Raw genomic sequence first — 15,227 nt, 5'->3', positions numbered from 1 at the left:
TATGGCTTTGGCAAAGAGGGGTTCTGTAGAGAAAAGAACTTTGTTATGTGGGAAAAGCTTCACAGTAAAGAGTCCAGCATAACTCAACAAAAAGGAGTCTTGTAGTGGATTTATTTACGGTTGCTTTTGAGCAATGAAGCAGTGCTACCCCATATTCTCTGTCAAGCAAAATGAGAAATTTGCCAGCTAAAACAGAGCTAACGCATGAGCAAGTTCATATCCTGTAACTAACAGGCTGTTGCACTTTAGGGCTTCAGCTTTCAGGTCTACCTTTTGGGTCTGCAAGCCAAAAGGTGGTGCCTATTTGGCTTGTCCATAGTAAGAAAAAGAGTTCCCCTTCCCTTAACATTTGAAAGGAGCACTTTCATACCAGGCTGAGATAGCTGGTAAGTTCTGGTCAAAAGGCTTATGTTCCAGAAAGCTTATGTTTCTCATCACAAATGAAATGGAAAATAGATGGTATTAACTTAAATCTGTAGTGCTGGGACTAAATGGAAAATCTATAATAGGAGATGGAAATATATGGAAATATGGAAAATATGACAAAAAAATTGGGAAAAACTTGATTTCTAGATTAATCAGAAATTCTTGATGTCAGCATGAGAAGGGGGGGTTCAGAAAGACCTAGCACTTCTCATGAATCTTTCAGTGGTTGGTCATGTCTTTGAGTGTACTGACAAGCACCAAACAACTTTCCAGTGCTACTGTGCCAGAGCAGAACCCAGGGGTTCATGCTTATATTCTGAGTATTCTATGAGGCGCTAGTAAGTGGCAGAGTAAAAAAAAGGTACAAATGATACATGTCTAAACAATATGATTACATAAAATCCTTGATAAATGCTAAAGCTTGTTGGAAATTGTTTGGAGATTGTTTTTGCTGCTGCACTGTATAACTGTTCTCTAAGAGGTACAGCTATGTGTTGTACTCTTTGGATGTTGTGTACTTTCTGTGTTAGGAAAAAGTGTCCTCTGTAATAATCAAGAGAGGTTTTTTGATCTCCCCATGCTCAGTTTCTTACAATGGGTGGAGGAGTACGTGTCAGAATTCGATTAAACCATCTTGGTCTTTAAAGTTGTTTTGTATATATACCAGCAGGTCATCTCATTAACACTTGGACAAAGTACATAGTAAGTTTGTAATTAAACATCCTCTTCCTTCCCATGGAAATCAAATACAATCACAAATTCTTCCTTCCCTGTATTTGTTTATGTTAGAGCATTGCCACTGCCTAAATTATGTTTGTTTTGGTACATACTTCAAATGAATTTTTTTATCATTATGTTCCAGACTGGGCAAATAAATATCATACGTGTACTTATTTTATGTAGCACCATGCCATGATACTCAAACAGAGCTAAGTTCCCCCAATGGGATACTCAACTAACACAGCTCTTCTGTTCCTACTAGCCATGTTTAGTCATCAAGAGATGGCAAGTGTCTGTGTAGTACTACACCATCCCATGTAAATGCCTCCCCAATTTTTTAGCTGTTTGCTCAAAGTTGTGGGTTATTAAATAGGAATATACTTTTGTTTATAATTTCTTACCAGCATAAATATCAGTATAAGAAAGACGGAAAGTTGAGTGGGCTGGACTTTAATGATAGGTGGTTAGAGAAGTTAAATTCCCCTGCACATTCCTCAGGGTGCTATTAGCATCTGATTTCTGCACTTAAGAAATGGCAAGTGCATCTTCAGGGATGGCCCTTGGTTGTCCCGAAACATAAGCACCATGTTAGCATACCTGAAAAGATACTGCATGATTATGTGTTTGCTAGGAACTGGAAACAGCTGGAGAGGAGAGTATACCTTGCTGTCACATTTTCCTTTTTCAGAGCCATGGCTATACCTAGCCATGAGATGAAAATTGATGAAAATTAGTTCCTCATTTGGTTGGACATCTCTGTGAGAATAATGTCGACATTCTATAATTCTTCCACTTTGCTTTGCAAAGTCACACTGATTTAGTTCTAAAACTGTTTTTTTATAAATGCATAAAAAATTTTGTCTCTATTAAATTCTATTAGTGTGAAAAATATTTTTCTCTCTCTCTTTCTCTCTTTTCTTTCTCTTTTCTTTCTCTCCTTTTTCTTTCTTTTCTTTTTTTTTCTTTCTTTCTTTCTTTCTTTCTTTCTTTCTTTCTTTCTTTCTTTCTTTCTTTCTTTCTTTCTTTCTTTCTTTCTTTCTTTCTTTCTTTCTTTCTTTCTTTCTTTCTTTCTTTCTTTCTTTCTTTCTTTCTTTCTTTCTTTCTTTCTTTCTTTCTTTCTTTCTTTCTTTCTTTCTTTCTTTCTTTCTTTCTTTCTTTCTTTCTTTCTTTCTTTCTTTCTTCTTCTTTCTTTTTCTTCTTTCTTTTTCTTCTTTCTTTTTCTTCTTTCTTTTCATTCTTTCTTTTCATTCTTTCTTTTCATTCTTTCTTTCTTTTCTTTCTTTTCTTTCTCTCTTTCTTTCTTCCTTTGTATTTTCCTCTCTTCCTCTCTTTCTCTCTTCCCCTCTTCCTCTCTCTCTTTCCTTCCCCCTTTCTTTCTTTCTTTTTTTTTCTAACCTAATATGTTTTAGTAATTCCAAAATTACTTTTGGATTCGTTTACTTTATGGCTACGTTGTGTTTGGAATCAGTGGCTCACATTTTAACTGTCATTGGCAGAAAGAACTCACACATCAAATCTTTACAGCACAGATGAATCAATTGGATTTTGCAGATTCAATTATCTATGTTTTTAGTTTTATTTCATACAAATAGATGGTTTACGTCCTCTACTCTCACACAATTTAAAAAATCTATATTAACTGAACAGCTTACTTACGACCTAAGTTCTGGGGAGGTTTTCGTACTGGATACTCAGAATTGCAGAAATTTTGCTGGTTTTTTTCAACATGCAGTAGTCCCCAAGTAATTTCTTTTGAACGGTATTTTCCTCATAAATTTTAGTAGTTCTGCCCTTTTCCTTCTTGCCTTATTTACTTATTTCTCTATAAAGTATGTAAGATAACTGTAGCTTTGCTGAAAGGTGATTTAGAATTCATTAGCTTTCCCAGTTCACACTTCTAAAAGACTATGTTATCAGAAGCATTCCTAAGTTTGTTTGTCCATTTTATTAGCAATAGAGAAAAATTTCTTAAACTAGTAAGAATTTCCACATTGGCAGGAAAAAATGAAATGTGAACTCTGTATAAACTTCTGCAGTCTGGAGTTGTTTTCCAGCCTTGGCCTGCTATATATTCCCTGTCATATGCTCTTAGGAACAGAATCCAGATCAGTTTACTTCCTATTACATAATCTAAGTAGTCGTCACTGAGACTTAAGCATTAGTAACTATTTCCACCCATGGGAGTCATGCATTGCACTAGAATAGAAGAAAAATATTTTTCCAGTATGTGAGAGATGATTCTTTTAGTCTGGGATTTAAACGAGTGGTAGGACATAGACAAAAAATACACTGGGCCATAATACTGGGGCCAAGGGTTGGATTCTGATTGCAAGAGCCCAGAGCAACTTTCATAAAGTTTACAGAAATTAATATCAGCAGAATTTCAATTGGAATCTATTGCATCTTATTAATGTCAAATATCCATCTCACAGATTAATGTGAATATTATCTTCAGCAATAAATTAATTAAATATTGCCATTTCCAAGTTACATGTTTATGTAAAAAGATACAAATTTAGATTTTGAAAATATTAACTAGTGATGCAGCCTAAGAATAGGCTAGGTTTTCCCATAATTAATACTTTTTCCTGCAGCTTAGTATTGAAAAATGGTATTAAAATTAATATCTTTTATTGTGGATAATAAAAAGTCTGCTGCTTTGGAAATATTATGTTATTTATTAAGCAATGTTCAACATCTGTGCAGCTAACTCCATTAACACTGACTTAAAACCTTAGTTCTTCCATTTATAAAATATTACAATTGCATGAATCTATAACTTCCCACTTCCAAACATCAGAATTCTTCAAATACCTATCAAACGTAAAGCTCCAAATTTACATGACTTCTTTTATTCTGGGAAGTCTTATATTTAAAACATTTATTCAATGTGAATTTTAGAGGAGGTAAGTGTGCTGATGTAGTTGAAAGGCAAACGTTACCAAAAATTGTTCAATATTGGTCTAAAAGGAGTTAAATTTTCAAGCATCTGCAAGTTGTCAAGCTGATAACCACCATAATTAAATATGAGGGAGTACTGCTAGAATTTAAGAGATGCCATAAGTGGTTAGAAATTAATTAATAAATTTATCAATACTCTTGCAGTGTAGGGAGATAAAACTTTGACTTATAAAGGGTTTAGCTGAGCTTATTAAAGCTAGTTCTTTAATGGCAGAAGAAAGTTTTGGTTTAGGTTTTTTTGAAAGGTTAACTAGTTTGGTGGTTTATTTTTTTTCAGGTCTGCAGAATTTTACAACTTCAATCAACTTATTGTTAAATCTGATTAATTCTTCAGGCTGGATCACTGGCATTTTCAATTTAGCCATCAACAGTTCATTTCAGTGCACTTCAATTTGGGCAGAGTGACAACCTCTTTAGGTTAGATATTCTATTGACTGTCTTTTTGAAGTAATAAACAGAATTGCAGTCACTTTGGTTGGAATTCATTTCACTTAACTCTAGTCATTTAGTCATCTAGAATAAGCCAGTCATATAGGTTTCCCATAAAAACAATGAAAAAAGGTAGTAACAGAAGACATGATGAATGGGAGTCCACCTCATGACTGTGACTATGAACACAGATAATGGATACCCAGGAGAATGTGGCACCACAACACATGAAGTTTAAAAGAAAAAAAATCTGAAAAACCAAATCCAGCAACAAAAATCAAATTAATTATAAATACTGCATTAGTATTAGTTTTGACAGATTATGTTAGTCATCTCACTACTGACTTAGCAATGCTCCAAATCTGCTTTCAATGATGTAACATTTCCAATATATTTACAATATAATTTTCTCAGATGAAGGTTCCAGTACTGTAAAAACCTCACTTTAGTTACTGACTTAGTAATAACATATTGACATAGTGCAAATGGAATTTTAATTACACTAACAGAGTAATTTATATGTTCTTGATTTTTATAGGGCAGTATCTTTCAGGATTCACTTCTGTGTCAGTAATCCTATTTTGAGGCTTCTAAGAAGGAGAAAGGAACTATATGATGTGCCTTTATTCTTGGTCAAAGGGAATTAGACCGTCAAATACACTCTGCACTGGTGCGGCCTCAGTTTGAATATTGTGTGCAGTTTTGGTCACCACAATATAAAAGACATTAAGCTATTAGAGGGTGTCCAGAGGGTAACAAAGATGGTGAAGGGCCTTGAGGGGAAGCTGTGTGAGGAGTGGCTGAACTCACTTGGTCTGTTCAGCCTGGGGAAAAGGAGACTGAGGAGAGACCTTTGTGCTCTACAAATTCCTCATGAGGAAGAGGAGGGGCAGGCACTTGTCTGTGGTGACCAGTGGCAGAGAGAGGGAAGGGCCTGAAGTTTTGTCAGGGGATATTTAGGTTGAATATTAGGAAAAGGTTCTTCACTCAGGGTGTTTGGGCACTGTACTGGCTCCCCAGGGCAGTGGTCACAGCGCCAAGCCTGACAACGCTCAAGAAGTGTTTGCACAATACTCACAGGTGTGTGGTGTGACTCTTGAGGTGTCCTGTGCATGGGTAAGAATTGGACTCGATGATCCTTGTGGGTCCTTTCCAACTCAGCATATTCTGATTCTGTGATTCTGTGATCCATCAGGAGCTCAGATCTGCAATCATCCTTGTGTAGCTCAGCAAACAGATTTTGCTGTAGCATCCAATTATCTGCCCAGTTGATGCTGTTCCTAAGAATCAGTCCACTGAAACGCTAGACCCCAAGAAGAAAGTTATGGGGATTGCTCATTTATTTTTATCTTACAGCATGAGCCTTTCCCTCTTTTCTGCTTCCCTCCATGGAGCCTGCCTTTGCCAACCTCCCAGACATTTGGAACAATGATATGCATATGTCTGCCTTGGATATGTGAGGGGCTCTTAATTTCCCACACTGCTTCAAGCACTTGTTTAGTTACTGCTTCAGTGGGATGACAAGTACACCACAATACTGATTCTTAATTACAAATAATTCCATATTTGCTTCATAGATACGAATATTTAGAGCTAGTTCCTTCGTCTGGTCTTCAAGAAAAAACAAAGTTTTGTTTCTCAATAAGCTAGAGATTTAGACTTTGAATACCTGTAGATATATTTTTTAAGAATGAAGTGAAATAGGCTTGAAGTAACAATGGTGATTTGGGGATTCTTTTTTCTTAGACTTTTAACAAGAGTAGAAAATTCTTAACATTAGCCCTATAAATACCATTTAATGTAATATATATTATATGTAAGTTCTTTTATTGTCACGTAGAAGTCTGGAAAGCGTTTACAAACATAACCCTTAGATTCAAGCTTGTAGGAGAGACTTTACAAACCCCAACATCTTTCTAAAATGCTGTCTAGCTTGGGCGCATTTTTAGTAGTTTTGGTCTCACACAGGATCTGTTTGTTCTGAAGATTAGATCCTAGTGGAAAAAAGGCAGTGAAGTCCGACCCTGAGTACATCTTTCATCTGCCTGGGTTTTATTTATCACATACCCCTTAGTCTCTGAATACAGACTAAAAGGAGACTATTTCCCTGTTTCAGGACAATTAGCTTGTTCTTTAAGGCTAGGTACAAGAGCTCCTTAGGAGCTACTTTGCCTCCAGATCTGAGTAGTTAGAGCTAAAAGCAGACAACATACTGTCTTGCTGCCTTACAGTCTTTGCACATCTTCCTTTTCTCCAGGAAAAAAAAAAAAACAAAAAACAATCACAAGTAGGAGCAGAGCCTTCTCACAAAACTAGCGAGAAAGATTTTTCTTCAAAGGCTCAAAGTTGTTTCCAAGAGCTTGACAATAGCTTATAGAAGTTGGTGAGGCAATACCATTTGAAGAAATGGTACCTGCTATTCTACCATCCTGCTTAGAACTCATTAAAGAGGGGTTAATAAAAACTCAAAAACTTAGAGCATTTAAGCAAGGACCTTTGATTAGAGTATAATTCTTATTTAACTTATTATGTTCTAATGCTACTACAAAGTCATTTATTTAAAATACAACAGTGTAATTAACATGTGCTAAGGGTAAGTTGGAGAAGCAGATATTCAAACCTATAAAACAAACACTGTACCCCACCTCAGCTCCTAGCTCTAGTATTAAGCGGTACAATAATCTGCATTTGCTACTTAATGAGATTCTAAAATACACACATATTTAAAAATCTCATTACTCACATCTTATTTGGACATTAGTCTATATGCCAGCTCTGACACTGATCTGGGACAAGACTTAGGTTACTCAGTCTGTTATCACATTTGTTTCCCGTGTCTAAAAGTGGATTATGCTTTTCAGTCACCTCACAGGGATGTTATAAAACTGATTTTGCTCAAGTTTGCAAAGCTTTTTGCAGTTCTTGGCTTACTGTCTGGAACTGGAGGGCAGTACACAAATGCCAAGTATTTCTACTATCCTACAGCAGCCTGGGACAGATTATTCACATGCCAGTTCTTTTACTCTGGGACATGTGGCTGCTGAGTCAAGTGGTGATGGGGCACATTGAGGACAAGGCAGACAAAATGCAAGCAGAAGAAAACAGTTACTCTAACACTGCAAAAAAATAAAACTCCCAGTAAAATCAGTCTTAATAAACAAGAGAACAATATAAACCCTTCTCTTTGACAAGCTGTTGTATTCATAGCTGATTCTGGCAGCTGGCAACTGCAGATTATTAATGAAGCATTGGTAGGAACATGAGCAGTTTGAACAGGTTGATTATAACTGACTGAAGTCTAAAATGCACAATATCAAGATACATTGTTTGTAGCATTTGCTCTTAGTTTGACCTTATTGCTTGCTTGCTACTTTTTCCTTTTTTCTTTCTCCCTTTTTAACTTCCTTCCACATCTATCCTTTCTTCTGCCTTCCTTCTTTTTTTCTCTTTCTCTCTTTAGTTCTCATACACCTAAGTAAGTTCAAATGTGCTGAAAACTGCAATAAAAATGTTGCATATCAGATGTTATAAAAGTGCCCTCTTGTTTCTCTCCTATTATTTGTTAGCAGACACATGCAGCTCCTATTACAGTTAGATGAGTTCTTGTTCACTGCTTACATAAATGGGATTTATACAGGGGAACTAGAAAGAACTGAGGAGAAAATCCTTGTGCACATCTGACAGGGTATGTAAAGGCTGAGGAATCTCTGTGTATTTGACAGTGAGGAGTGAGATTGATGGTTTCACTCAGGACCCACTCCAGTCACTATTCCCCTGCTGCTTTCCTGGGAGAGGGAAGGGGGTGTTCCTCGCCCACTGCTTGCCTATAAAGGCATAGGTATAAGCAATGCTCTCCTGCCAGCTTTAAGCACATGATGGAATTCATATGACTGACTAAAAACATTGGTGGTGATCTTTATTTACTCAAGCACTGTTTCTCTTTTCTTATTTTGGTCTGGTACTGTGTCCTTCACTTGAACATCACCACACATGCTTGTTTTTATAATTTTTACCATATTTCTTTTTATTCTTCACAGCCCACAATAACCTATAAGGGTTCTGAAAAGGTTTTTTGATTACCACTACTTTATTCCTTCATCTTTTGCTTCTTCCTTTATCAATGTTTGTGTCTACTAATGTAAAATTCTGGGGTTTTTTTTATTGTTGATGGATTTTGCACTTGTCATAATATTGCCTATATTACTCAACTCTTACTAGTTAGGCTTAGGTTAGAGCTGGGTATATTAATGGGTTAGACGTCTTTAGGAGGGATTCAGTTCCAGGGACTGCGGCAGGACATTAAGTGGAGATTTTGCAAGAGAATGCTGCTTTAGGTCCTGGGCATGTATGGAATGTTTGAGATGTTGGATTTAATGTTTGTGAGAAAATAAATATTTAGTTTCACCTTGGTACAAACACATATTTTTTATTTTTCTCCTCTTACCTTTTATTGACTGGAGCTAATATTGGCCATGATGATCATAAAGCAATATCAGGGAAGCTATTCTTAGCCATACTTCATGGGATAAACAGGAGGTGTGAGATACTATGATCCAGGCTCCTCTTCATGACAACATAATGCCCACTGTAGGCTGGCAGACAGGACCATGCAGTGGCCTTTGCACAAATTTGCCTTTAGGTTAAGGCACAGGAACAGCCACTGCCCCTTTGCTTGTCTCCTTAATTCTCCTGTAATTTACTGTGAAGCTTTTAAAGGGAGGAAAGCACTGAACTGTCAGAGCCTGTTCTTCTACCCTAAAGGGATGGATATAGTGGGATCTCTCCAAACCACTCATTAGTGACATTCAGGAACCTCCAGCATTCTTTTGACTAATGTGGTGGCTGTGATTTTTTCAAAGTGCTTTTGTATTATTTTTAGGAAAGGAGTGCTTCCTCAGTAAATTGATAAGCCCCTTCCATTTTTATGAAGAGCAATGTGTTGATGTTGTTTGCCATGACAAAAATTTATAATAGCGATAAAAGTGTTGTCATGTGAATATTAAATATGAAAACAAATATGTTGAAGCCTTTGAAGTGTAAGAAAACAATAGTTAACCTTTTTTTCATGAAACAACCAAAAGTTTTCTCAGATGAGCAGAACAGCTTTTCTGGGATAGATGGCAAACTCTCGTTCTCTACTTCCACTTAACTCACAGAAATAGAATTCTGCTTTTTGTGGCAGTTTTGAGGTTTTGTGCTCTTGAACATACAGTTGATCATTTTTATTTGTGCTCTAAGTTACAGTGGGCTTTCTGAGATACTCTTTCTTCTAATAGATCTATATTAGCAAAAACAAAACAGTATTTATTAATAGTATTTATTAATAGTGGCGATGGTGTCGACAAAGTTAAGTCTCAGCAACCAGAATTGTTTCTATTTGTCCAACTTGCTCTAGTGGCATGCCCATTATTTCCTCTCTGAGTTTTATCAGTAAACTAACATTAAACTGAGACTGGGATAAGCAGAAACAAAGTACATACCAGAGGTTCTTTCTGGACGTGTGTCTAGAAAGATGTATATGCTCTGTGTACAGAGCAATAGATACCTATTGCTGCCAGCAGGAAATCTCACTTATATGTTGCAGAAGCCAAACTACCTGGGTTTTTAAAATTTTGCCTAAAATCCAGATGTTTTAGTCATTGATTTAGCTTCCCCCAGGGGTGTGCCAGCTATATGAGATTGTAGCTGATGTCTACAGTCAGCTTCAGTGAATTGAAGAATCAAAAGTACACTGGGTTTCTATCACAGGGATAACCTAGTAATAGGTAATCTTAAAAGCAACATTTTGCTTTTTTTGTGGCTTATATTACATGCAGTGCTACATGGCATTTACTCTAAAAGTACTCCAGGCACTATCCCAAGAGATAAGTATACGCTGACACAGTTGGGTGTTTTTAGTTTTTGTTAAGGTAATCATCTCACTCCCACTGCTAATGCAGTTTACTGTGAGATATTGGAATATGCTGTGAGTGGCACAGAAGAAATCATGTAGAGACTTGCTGGTAATAACAGGTTGCATAACAGCAGCCTACTCATTGTTAGCATCTGCAGTTTTCAACACTAGTATGGCAGGAGACCAATCAAGAGTAATAAGTTGCCTAAATGCCCAAAAAAGAAACAGGGAGGAAAGAAGAATTTGCAGTTCATACTGTCTGTGTAGCCTGCTTTACATAGAAAAAACCACAGTGGACTCCAGTTCAGTGTTTAATAACAATGGTGTTTGTTAGTGGAAAAAAATCTCAGAAATAAAAAATGGATTTTCACTGCTACGTATTTTCTAAAAAGGTAATGCAGAATGTAAAAAACATAAGGTTTTAGATATGAGGATGATATTAGCAATATGAAATTTATTTCAGTCTTTAGAAGTTTTATGTGGATTTGAGCTGCCCAAAGGTGTTGGCTACACCTCTTAGAACCTCTGTAAGGTATCATGGTGTTGGCAGGTCTTATGGTCAATTCTAAAGTAGAAGAGCTGTGGAAATCTTCCTGATGTCTTCTGATATGTGGAAACAGCAAAATTACTACCATAAAGCTCTACCTTGTTCCTGCAAGTAATATCAACATCAAAATATCAAAATCCTAAAAGTAAAATGTGGAATTTTAATATTGTGTGTTTATTTTATGGATACACAGGGAATTTTAAATCTCTGCTTATATCTCTGCTTTTCAGATGGCCACAGTTTGTTCCTCTCTGATGTTGTTGATGATGATGGTTTTGCTGCAATACCAATAAATCTCACTAAAACTTACATATAGCATTTACTTATAATTTAGGTGTAACTTTTTTCCATTGTTGCTTCTCCATACTGTAGATGGTAGAGCTACATAAATTAACCCACACAAACTAGTCACTTTGCAATAAGTGACTAATTGCAAATACAACTTCAGTGACTGAGATCAGTGATTTTTAACAGTTGCCACATTTTGACTAGGCTATTGGAAATATTCTTGCCACAAGGTTTTTTGCAGAACAGCTTTGCTTCTAAAAACAGACAGTCTTGTTCCCATGAAAGTCAGAAATTGATCTGAGGGTTTTTTATGATCCCTGCAGATGACTATTGAATAATGTAGTTTGATATGGAAAAAAGGAAAATAAAAATGACATCCTGTTTCTTTCCTTGTTTTTCAGTCTAGTTGGAGAAGAGACAGAGACCAAAAAATGCCACCTGCCACAGGAGCGCCAGATTACCCACCTCCTGATGGAGGCTGGGGATGGGTTGTGGTCTTTGGGGCTTTTATCTCCATTGGATTTTCCTATGCCTTCCCCAAAGCCATCACAGTGTTCTTCAAAGAAATACAAGAGATCTTCCACACATCATATAGTGAGATAGCTTGGATATCATCGATAATGTTGGCTGTCATGTATGCAGGAGGTAAGACATTTGTGAAATTAGTAAATAGCATTGCTTGGTTGTTTTTTTCACATGATCCTAAAGCATTTTTTTCCCCTTAGGGCCTTTTCTTTGTTCCTCCACCCAAGTTTTAGGTAATTTGGATTAAAAAATATTTTGCAATCTTTTCCTAAATTCACAAAGTTTGAGAGTATAATTTCCCAGCAAATCATTGCCTAAATAATTTCTTCTGGGTCTAGGGGGTCATTTTCCACTGCCTTGGTGAGATCTCTCAGTAAATCCAATGATGAAGCTTAATCACAGAAATTATGACAATGAGGGTTCATTCTTGAGACACAGGTATTTGTCTGTAGACAGGGGTTTTATATCTGGTCCTTATTTGTCCTAAAATCCTATTTTCATTTAGGCCCAGAGTGATGTTTCAAACATGCCATTTGTATGACAGCTAAGATGCAGACAGTCTTATTCTTGGGACTGAGCCGTGAACATAAATTGTCTGATACCTTTTTTCTTGTAAGCAAGCAAGTAAAGAACAAGACAGATGTAAAAGGATTTTAAAGTACAAAGCTATGTTTAAGAACTAAGTGTCAAATCTGCTTTGACAGGCTTTGTGTCCATCAACCCCAAAGACTAACTTGTTAAATTCTGCGTGGTTTCTTCATTTTTTTTCAGAACTTTTTTCTCTTTAAAGTATTGGTGAGAGCAAGCTGCTGCTTAGGCAAAACACTTAGACCCTTCAAAGGTGTGAATTACATTAATTCAGGCATCAGAACTGGTATTTCCCTTTCTTTTAATGTTAAGAGGTAACCATCTGGAACATCTGACTATTTGCAGTGATGGGGCAATTAAATGCATACATTTATAAACATGTGTTTATGTATATGTACATGTGTGTACAGAGACTGAAAACATTGTGCTGATAGCATATTGATACTGAAACTCTTTAATCACTGAAGAGTATAGCTCTGGTATTTTCCAGAAATGGTATCTGGGTACTAGTAAAGTGCAGTGTCACGTCCAACAAATGAATGAAGTCTTATTTTCAGCATGATAGTTTTTTTATCTCTTATTTCAGCCTCCCTAAGCTCTGACGCATGAATGGCCCTTACCTTATTTAGCAGTCAGGGAAGTAGGGACCATACCTACAAAGAGGATCAGGCTATCTGGACTGGTCTCTCCAACTACTTCTTTTTCCCCTCTGACTACAATAATGAAGCTGGAGCCTTCATAGCATTAGTTTTAGAGCCTCAGTTGATGGGATGGAAAAATGGATCTTTTTTTAAATTCTGTCATTCACAGACACTTTATGAAGACATCTTGACGGATGGTATCAATATCAACAAAAGCATGCTATTCAGATATTTTGATAATATTTTTATTCATATACTAATAGAAAATCGTAAGTTATTCAGATGCCAGTGGAGAAACATAAAGTATTTTATAGGATGAGAGACAATAGTCAAGTTAATTCACCAATATTCACCAGGTGAAGAAATAACTTGAAGCAATCAAGAGTGGAGTAAAAGAGGGTATGTCTGATCACATTCAAGTTGCCCCTAATTCAGGACTTTCTTAAGGGTGCATCTGCACTTGCACTGTGGAGTGTATCGATGTAATTGTGGAGGCCTCTGAAAGAGTGCTGAACCCTTCTGGGGCATAGGAAGAACACAGGTGTTGAAAAGCTGGATTTTTTTTCTGCTTTCTCTATGCTGTGACTTGCTGACCCTGAGCTCCTTCAGCTCTGTAAATCAGGTTTACTCTATAGTGCAGGTGTTGCTATGTTGTGTTCTCTGCACAGCATTTTTTTTATGCCATTTCTGTCAGGTCAAGGTTCACCCAGGTTTTATTAACAGTGCACGTCTCAGGACATTTAGCTGTGGTCATTTCTGCCTGTAAGGTTCAATGTGCAAAACTTTGCTATTAAATACAAAAGATTATTTCTGCCTTTTCTCAAATCTTCTTTGACTGTTCCAATTACCAGTTACTAATTCCACTTGTATATTGACATTAAAAATTACAAAATTGTTTGCTATTCATTCTGCTAACACCTACCCCATTTACTACAAAGATTATCAGCACAGGAACAGTAAGCAGAGTTGTTTGGGTATCTTGTTGCACACTAGTGGTTTTAAAATGCTGAGAATGACGACCCTGCCTGATATAAACACTCTTTGAAGCCAAAGCTTCTCTAGGACCACTTCCTAAAAACTAGGCCATTTAGACAATCACTGGCAGAATATGAAATAGCAATCCGGAAAAACATTTCTGAAGGAAATCACTTCATTGTTTTTGCTGTCTGAAGGTGGTTTGATTCTTTCTTCACATTTGATGTGCTGTAATGTGAAATACACATTCAGGCCACAAGGTACATTGTTTACTATGAAGTGTGGTACATACACCTGCTATGAGCACTGTTCACCATGCTACTAATGAAGGTAACCTGAAAACATCTAAGATCTGTCATCCTCATTACGGCTTAGCATTCAACCTATTAATCATCACAGTGGGGTCAGTGAATAAGTTAGAGTCTGTGCAGACACTTTTTGCTTTGGAGGCTGCACCCTCTTGCAGTAATTAGCTGGCATCTGTGTTTCAGCAACAAGGTATCAACTTACCTTTCAGTGCCTCAGAAAAAAGCTCCAGTAAGGAGCTAAAAGAATGTTAATTATATTTATCACTTACTTCATACTTAGAATAAATGGCATTAAATTATAGCAGACCATCTGGCAATCCATATGGTCTCCTGCAGTCCTGGTTAATTCCAGCAAATAGGTCAAGCACAGCATTCACCCTGTTAGGAAAGCACCAGACAGAGGTGACAAATCTGATAAATCAAATCGATATGAAACTCCTTTTCTCTCTCAATTTGTCACAACATGCAGTTCCATACAGTTTTCTGTTGTGTTTTAGAGGGTCGGTTTGTTTGTTTTCTTAGGCTCTCTCTTCCTTCTTCCCCCACCCCCAACCTTTTGATGTTTGTTAGATTTTACTAAAAAGGCATCCCAAAAAGCAAGATCCAGTGATGTGATTAAGGTTACAAGTATTGCACAGCCTCTGCTGTTCAGACCATGCTTGATAAAAGCGTCCTCTGGAGAAGAGCAGTTGTCCAGTCTCCATGGTAACTCCTTCTTCTGCCTCTTTTGAGCAGACTGTCAATTGCATTAAATTAAGGGTGATGCGTTTGTGATGGATTCCTTCACCCAAGGGACTGAGTTTGGGACCACCAGACTTTTGTCACTGGAGGACAGAAGCTGGGATAAAATGGAATTAGTTGAGTTATCCTGACAGCACAGTCTGTGTTCTTACATGTGTGTGAACTGATTCATGTATAAAATGCAT

The 15,227-nt window shown here is 36.8% G+C and overlaps 1 protein-coding gene across 2 annotated transcripts in view; it reads left to right on the top strand.

Annotated features, from left to right (window-relative positions):
- LOC131591473 (monocarboxylate transporter 2-like) overlaps positions 1 to 15,227 on the top strand; it is a 75,200-nt gene that overhangs the window by 35,739 nt on the left and 24,234 nt on the right. Inside the window, exons 1-2 of one of the 2 annotated variants that reach the window (XM_058862215.1) lie at positions 4,397 to 4,524; positions 11,666 to 11,909. In XM_058862215.1, the coding sequence (XP_058718198.1) occupies positions 11,696 to 11,909 (214 nt within the window). In that variant the 5' untranslated portion in view covers positions 4,397 to 4,524; positions 11,666 to 11,695. Of the gene's footprint in view, positions 1 to 4,396; positions 4,525 to 11,665; positions 11,910 to 15,227 lie in introns of those variants that run through there. The other variant, XM_058862214.1, reaches the window with a different exon arrangement.

Source organism: Poecile atricapillus, chromosome W, assembly GCF_030490865.1.
Source record: "Poecile atricapillus isolate bPoeAtr1 chromosome W, bPoeAtr1.hap1, whole genome shotgun sequence".
NCBI classification, from domain to species: Eukaryota; Metazoa; Chordata; class Aves; order Passeriformes; family Paridae; genus Poecile; species Poecile atricapillus.
Note: the sequence above shows the minus strand (reverse complement) of the source record. Positions and strands in the feature narration are given on the sequence as shown.